Genomic DNA, 7,161 nt, shown 5'->3' on the forward strand with positions numbered 1-7,161 from the left:
CTGAAAGAGGAACATTTACCTTTGGCAAGAAAGCTACAACAGAAACATCAGAGCGAGCGAAAATGTTGATCTCCACACACTGTTGTTACTGGCAACTGCTCAGGTACAAAGTTTGAGGGCAGGCGCAAGGGGCAAGGGGCACAGAGGAGCTGGCAGCTTGCCCACGAGCTATGTGAACAGCTGGTGCATTTCTCCCAATCATCGCCACCTGAAACGTGGATCTCAAATAAGAGGGTGAATTACATGGGTGGAGTTGGTTGAATTGAGTGAGGACGTGATTGTTTGGTGTGTTCTTCCTCTGTGTGTGCAGGGGTGAGTAAAAAGTGCTGCGTCACCATGAATGTTCAACTGTCACAGCGCGCAACAGGGAAACTGCACATTCCTGCAGGAATAAGTAGAATATTTAGCAAGGCAAAGATTAAAGGAAACAACTGCGAGATGGGCAAGATCTCTTTAAATCTTCCAGTGGAGGCTAATGCATGCTTAGAGTTACTAAGTTGAGTTAACTTAACAAGAATGCACTTATTTTTGCAATCTACACTTATTTTTCTTCAGGCTGTACAGTCTACTGCATTTGCTTTTATAAGAGTTTTGCTTTAAACATAAAAACTTGACTTTAGGGAACATCTTTCCTGTTGCATTCTCTGTGCTATTATGTAATTTTCTAGGTCACGATTAGAGCAAAGAGTTTCGGCGCAAAGCAAGAGAAGTCACTCCTCCTTACTCATAACCAGTTATTCCCTCTGGACACAAGCAGCTGGAGTCACAATCACGCACAAAAGCAGTGAATAAACTGTGCTGTTGCTGAAATGCACTAGGTTTCAATAATACACTTAATAGCAGTGACTCAACAGAAGTGTTTTTGTAAAACCAGTTTCAAACTGGTTTCAATCTTAACCATCTTGAGCCGCATATCTTTGACGATAACACGCACACAAAAAAAATGGGATGGGACTCAGTTCCACCAATCCGGATGTGAGGGGCCGGGACTCGTTATAAAACCAGCAGCCTCTGCAGCTCCTGCTTCACTCGTCGCTTCTTCCTTCCTTCCCTTCGCTGCACACGTCTCCAGCCTTCAGTAAACCATGGCAAAGGACATGACTCTCTTGTGGGGCTCCGGCTCTCCCCCCTGCTGGAGGGTGATGATCGCTCTGGAGGAGAAGAACCTGCAGGGATACAACCAGAAACTGCTCTCCTTCGAGAAGGGGGAGCATAAGTCCAAAGAGGTCATGGCAATAAACCCAAGGGGTCAGGTAGGTTCATTTCACACATAGCATTACATAGATCCTTCATTTATCTGTGTCTGTGTTGTTTTACTGATATTCACTCATTTAGATTCAATTTGCTTATGCAAATAAGAATGAATGAACCTTAGGTTAATATTTCCTATTCTGTATCCCTTTTAAAGCTTCCTGCCTTCAAGGATAAGGATCTGATTCTGAATGAGTCCTACGCCGCCTGCTTGTACCTGGAGGTGAGAAAGATGTTCCAAAACTTTGACCTAATTAACGTTTTATGTGGCCATATGCCACAAAGGAGTTAATAAGCAAGAGGGAGACATGTGCATGGATAATCAACAATGCTTAGCAGACAAACGGACACCCTACACCCCGGAGGAGCAGAAACCGGAGCTCCATGCTGCTTTTCATAACACTTGTTCTTTTCATGTGTCCAACAACAGGCCCAGTACAAGTCCCAGGGAACCAAGCTGACCCCTGACTGCCCCAAGGAGCTAGCGCTGATGTACCAGCGCATGTTTGAGGGCTTCGCGCTCATGCAGAAATTTGGTACGTTCTCCCTGATGCGCAGTCATCTTTTGTAGTTTTGCCAGACATACTCGTTGGTGTAGAAAATCCTGCAGCTTAGCAATAACAATAGATCAGATAACAGTCAAAATAAGAGTTAAACCGTTTTGATAAGTAGGTTTTTTTTTTTCTCCCAAGACTATCAAGGCCTTTATAGCTATTTCTCAGTTATTACTACAGGACTTGTTGGTTGTGGATGCCATTTTGAGATCTCCCCTTTAAGACTTTGAAAAACTTTTCACTTGGCAACATCACAAACCAACCTACCACCTTAACCCAAACCACTGAGGTTTCATGACTTCAGTCAACCTCCGCCCTCAAGGGAGGTTTAACATAAACTGTCTCCTCCCCAGGGGCCCAGACAAGTTCAAAACACACGGCATGCCCTAATGAGCTGTGCATCCAAGTAATTAAACCATGACACAATACATCGGTTCTATGTTGTGCGCTCCTCACAACAGGTAGTGATGTTGAAAGGTCATGTGTTAATCTCACAAGGAATCACATGCTCTCATTAGGTTGCATGTAAACTCATGAGACTTCTTCTTTTTTTTTTTGCCTGAGCTGTGTTTATGTTCCTCAGTCTGATATTGCATAACTGTGTCCTGACTGATCCCTCCCATTACTGTTGGGGGAAATTAAAGTAATTAGCCTCAAACTAGACTGACTGGGAGTGCATGTTTTACCAATATGTGAATTTATTTCAGAGCTTTGTCTTGTTGCTGAACACATCTTTCTTTCTTTCTTTTTTTTTAGTGGATGTTGTCTACTACACCTATAAGGTCCCCGAGCCAGAGAGACATGACTCTGCTGTGAAGAGAAACGTAGAGGCTCTGAGTGCTGAGGTCAAGCTCTGGGAAGGATACTTGCAGAAGGTAAACCTGAAGACCATCTAATAACATAACAAAACAATCTTAAACATAGCTGCATCAAAAGCAACTACACACAAGCCTCAGACATCAAACAAGTCAAGTGTCCTTTGTTTGGGTATAGTGAGACAAAACTCACCATACCCTGAAACGTGTATGCCAGGCTGCAAAGCCGCAGGAGCTGTTTGTAAACTAAACTGGTAGATACATGCTGGTGCATTTAAGGAAGGCTGCTCAGCAGTTTAGCAGCAACTCTTTGGAAAATAGTTGTTTGTAGTTATATTTGTATCTCAAATAATACTGTTGGCACCTTTTTATGGTTTTGGATAGTGTCCATTTAACACCTTCACTCATTGTTCAGAGTTATGGTATCTGAAATACCTGTGCCTAAGATTGAACAACCCAAAGATCTAAAGAGCTACAGACCCTTGCCAATGCTTTCAACACCATTCAGCCTGTTAAACTGAGGGACAGGCAAGTGCACACAGGAGTGGACCACAACCTCACTTTCTGGTTTTGGACTACCAGAACTATGGAAACAATGGTTTCTGATGTGGTGGTCTGCAGCGCTGGGGCCCCTCAGGGAACTGTCCTGGTTCCCTTCCTCTTCTCTCCCCATACCGCTGAGTTTAGACACCTCTCAACCAGCTGTCATCTGCAAAAATTCTTAGATGACTCTGCAGTTGTCTGCCTCATCCAGGATGGGGACGACGGAGAATATAGAGGATTCATCTGGGATTTTGTAGTCTGGTGCCAGGAAAACTGATGGACACTGCACACACCAGTGAACACCTAGAGAATGGACATGGATATAGTGGACTCTTAGGAGTACCTGGGTTTTCACCAACAAAAAACTGGACTGGTCTGACCGTGCTAGGGCATTTAATAAGAAAGGCCGGAGCAGACTCTGCCTTAGGACTTAAGTCCTTCGTGGTGCAGGGAGCAGTCCTGAGGATCCTTTACGTCTCTGTGGTGGCATTAGATGTCCACTACAGAGTCGTCTGCTGAAGCAGCTGCATTTCAGCAGCAGACAAGAAAAGACTGAATAGACTGGTGAAGAAGCTGCTGTCATCACTGATGGACAACCAATCTCATCTCCTCCATGATGCTATAACAGCACTGGGCAGGGCACCCACACTGTGTGGTTGGAAGTGTATAGGATGGGGTAGGGGGGATTCACTTAGTTGCAGTTTGCAACCTTATCACTAGATGGCATTAAATCCAACAGACTGGTCCTTTAAAAAAGTAAATTGTTACATTATGGAAATTGCATGAGTGTACTATTTTTTTTCCTCAAGCTAACATCTTAACTTTTTTTCTTAATTCTTCCAGGGAACAGGCAGTTTCCTGGCCGGAAAGACCTATTCATTGGCTGATGTGTGTGTATTCCCAGTGATTGCTTATCTCTTTCGTCTTGGGTGAGTGAACTGAAGGACTACAAAAATTGCAATTAGCGTCTTAACAACATTAATTGATTCAATAATAAGCGCAGATGGACGCACAGTTTAAAGAGACTTACACACTGTTTTCTCCTTTCTTTAGGATTTCTGAGGAACGTTACCCTAAGCTGACCGCTTACTATAACAATCTTAAAGACAGACCCAGCATCAAAGCCTCCTGGCCCCCTACCTGGCTGGAGACTCCAGGACAGTCCGCACTGAAAGACATCTGAGACACTGATCAGCTGATGCACTTAACTTAACCGTTGTGCCTGTTATGTTTTTTTTTTTTTTTTTAACTTGTAACCACTCCTTGCACTGCACTACTATAGCGGTGACTTATGACGTCAACTATAGAATGGTTTGTGCTATAAACAAAATCAATAAAAACTGAATTTCAACATTATGTGCCTTATTTATTTTTAGGTTATTATCCACACAGCAAGAGGTCAAATGCATTGGGGGGAGTAAAAAGGTGCTAAACATCTATGAGGCCATGCTCAGACCTTAGACAAGATGTGTGTTCATGCCTGCCATTAAAATGTGTCATTTGGGATGCAGTAGAATGTTGAAGAAACAACTGCTCAACACCGTGCTACCACAGTTTCATAGCCATGAACAGAGCTGGTTGTTGTGTATGGGCATGGTAACATGATTAAAAAAAAAATGTGGAACATAACACTCTGTTAAGTCTGTCTCACAGAGACCTGCCTAAAAGCTCAGATTAGCCCTTTGACTTCCACACTAAGAAATATGATTTATCATGATTAAATATAATTAATTTTTAATCTATATTAATAGTGTGCACTGCAAACTGAGTATTTTGACATAACATTATTAAAATGTTCACTTGATTGTACAGATTCATATAATATAAATACTGAAACTGTATGATGTATTTTTTCGAGCTATGGTCATCAGTTCACAAGTGCTATAGCTCAAAAAATATAAAACACACCACAGCTTAGATATTTGTATATATAATGTGGGCAAAGGGCAATTTTGTGTATCTGACAAATTGAATGACTCTCACTGGTTATAAAAAGAGCAATTAAGCATTTTATTGCCTACTACTACTACTAGTACTACTACTACTACGAAAAAGGTCAACCATGTCAGCCAGTCAAAGGGTTAAGACTTGAACTCTGGACGCATCCATACACACAGCAATACCACTGCTGTGCTAAATGTTGTTGTTGTAAAAGCTGTCCGTCAATAAAGTTAAATGAAGGCCCCAGACACTATGGAGGAACTCCAGGTTCCAGGTTCAAAGGTTACTATGCTGTCAATAAGATGAGATTAGATTCAAATTTATTGTCACTGTGTTGAGTGCACGCACAATATAACACAACTAGCATTTAATCAGATGTGTTGATGCAGGTATGAATAGAGATGACAGTACTAGGGCTAAGTGGTGCATGTACAGTGTTATGTAAAGAATTTCCAGTGACGACAGATCAGGTCAAACCAGCAGGAATAAGTGTAAGACTATAATACTAGTATCAGTGTCAAGTATTTTTATCAGACATTGCACAGTGAAGTTGCATCATGGGTTGCACAGTCCAGAGTCTCAAGCATTTGGCTCGGTAAAAACAGTTTATGAGTCCAGAGGTGCGAGCTTTGACTGTTCTGTAGCGCCTCCCAGCGTAAAGAGGCCTGGGTGGGAGCAGTGCTTTGGGATGTCTGTGGCTTTGTGCAGATTTCTGGTTCACCCTGCGTGTGAGAAGCTGTGTTCTGACGATGTCCTGTGTTGGCACGATGACTCTATCCAGAGCCTTCTTTTAAGTCACGGTGCAGCTTCTGAACACCAGGATGTGGTGGGTGATTGCGCTTTCCTCGGCACAGCAGCAGATCTTTCTCAGTGGCCTCAAGAAATACAGTCTTTGCTGTGCCTTTCTTCACAAGGCCAATGGTGTTGGTGTGCCATGCTAGGTCCTGAGAAATGTGTGTTGTCAGAAATCTGTACTCACGGACCTTCTCCTTGTTATGTACATAGGAGCATGTCCCCCCTGTTCCTCCTAAAGTCAAATACCATCTCTTTGGGTTTTCAGAGTCTTTGAACTTCATCCGTGCAGTCGTCCTGTTGTTGTAACTAATCAGGCCTACAAGAGTCGTGCCCTCTGTGAACTTGACGATATGGGATGGTGCGCAGATGTGCTGGTTTTTCCAATTAAAAGTCATAGTTGGTTTATATTGCAGTTCTAAATGCCTGCTACCGTCTGATCCGCAGGTTGTCTGCTGAGCTTTACCCTAAACTTGGAGAGTATTACATTGACATTGCCCCCGTCAAGGGACATTGCTGCTTTGTGCCCGCATTCATTGTGTTTATATCTGAAGTCGATCTCTGCAGATTCAGGTTGCTATAAAAACAGTTTGTAGTATGTGTTGATTGTTCTCTGAAGCTAATTGTTCTGCTGAAACAGGTTCATATTAGTCTCTCTGCAAACATACCGGGGCTACAACAAGGACAAACAACACAAAAATGCCTATAATTTGAGTGTAAAACGCAAAGTGAAGTTTGGACCTTCCAGACGCTTCTATTTGTGTTTAGATGACTGTAAAAGTAGGTAGGCGTTTCCTCAGTGGATGTTATTAATTAGTTTCACAATGCCACGTTTGTTCTGCACAAAGGTAACTCAAATGCCCTGTGTTATCATTTACATGAATCAGGTATCGCACCCTTTGCATAATTTTGCATTTTATGTTGAGTGCACGTCCTCTCACCGGGTTGCATATTGTTACATGCCATTAAAGTCACTTTCTGCAAACCAGACCTACTTCTTCATGCAGCCGCAGGATGAGTGAACGTACAGTGACCATCTGAATGTGACTTTTGCTTGGAAAATGTATCAGAGAACTTCTTCCTCACTCTGCATTCATCCATCCACACGACTTTTATTTAACCAAGGTGGCGCATGGGTGAAAAGAATAAAGAGGGATTACATGTTTGTTATTACATGATAGCAAAGCAGATACCCAGGTCAACATGACAGTTGTAATATAAACACCATTGTTCTCCTCTGCTGCAGCAACAGAAAATGCTTTCGT

At 42.6% G+C, this 7,161-nt stretch overlaps 1 protein-coding gene across 2 annotated transcripts; it reads left to right on the top strand.

Annotated features, from left to right (window-relative positions):
* The first annotated feature begins 224 nt into the window (after window positions 1-224).
* LOC125019644 (glutathione S-transferase A-like) lies at window positions 225-4,514 on the top strand. 2 transcript variants are annotated; one of them, XM_047604543.1, is made up of 7 exons: window positions 225-312; window positions 1,073-1,253; window positions 1,409-1,474; window positions 1,682-1,787; window positions 2,562-2,680; window positions 4,007-4,092; window positions 4,217-4,514. In XM_047604543.1, the coding sequence occupies exons 2-7, from the start codon at window positions 1,086-1,088 to the stop codon at window positions 4,344-4,346; spliced, it is 675 nt and encodes a 224-aa protein (XP_047460499.1). In that variant the 5' UTR covers window positions 225-312; window positions 1,073-1,085; the 3' UTR covers window positions 4,347-4,514. The 2 variants fall into 2 exon arrangements, with proteins under 2 accessions (XP_047460499.1, XP_047460498.1); XM_047604542.1 differs by lacking the exon at window positions 225-312 and having other exon boundaries at window positions 1,008-1,253.
* Window positions 4,515-7,161: the final 2,647 nt, after the last annotated feature.

The sequence above is a fragment of the Mugil cephalus genome, chromosome 14 (genome assembly GCF_022458985.1).
Source record: "Mugil cephalus isolate CIBA_MC_2020 chromosome 14, CIBA_Mcephalus_1.1, whole genome shotgun sequence".
NCBI classification, from domain to species: Eukaryota; Metazoa; Chordata; class Actinopteri; order Mugiliformes; family Mugilidae; genus Mugil; species Mugil cephalus.

Excerpts from the sequence above, each read along its gene's own strand:
- LOC125019644 (XM_047604543.1), top strand. The coding sequence starts at position 1,086 with ATGGCAAAGGACATGACTCTCTTGTGGGGCTCCGGCTCTCCCCCCTGC. Across the intron at positions 1,254-1,408 it reads CAATAAACCCAAGGGGTCAG|CTTCCTGCCTTCAAGGATAA; the intron begins GTAGGTTCATTT and ends TCCCTTTTAAAG. Across the intron at positions 2,681-4,006 it reads GGGAAGGATACTTGCAGAAG|GGAACAGGCAGTTTCCTGGC; the intron begins GTAAACCTGAAG and ends TAATTCTTCCAG.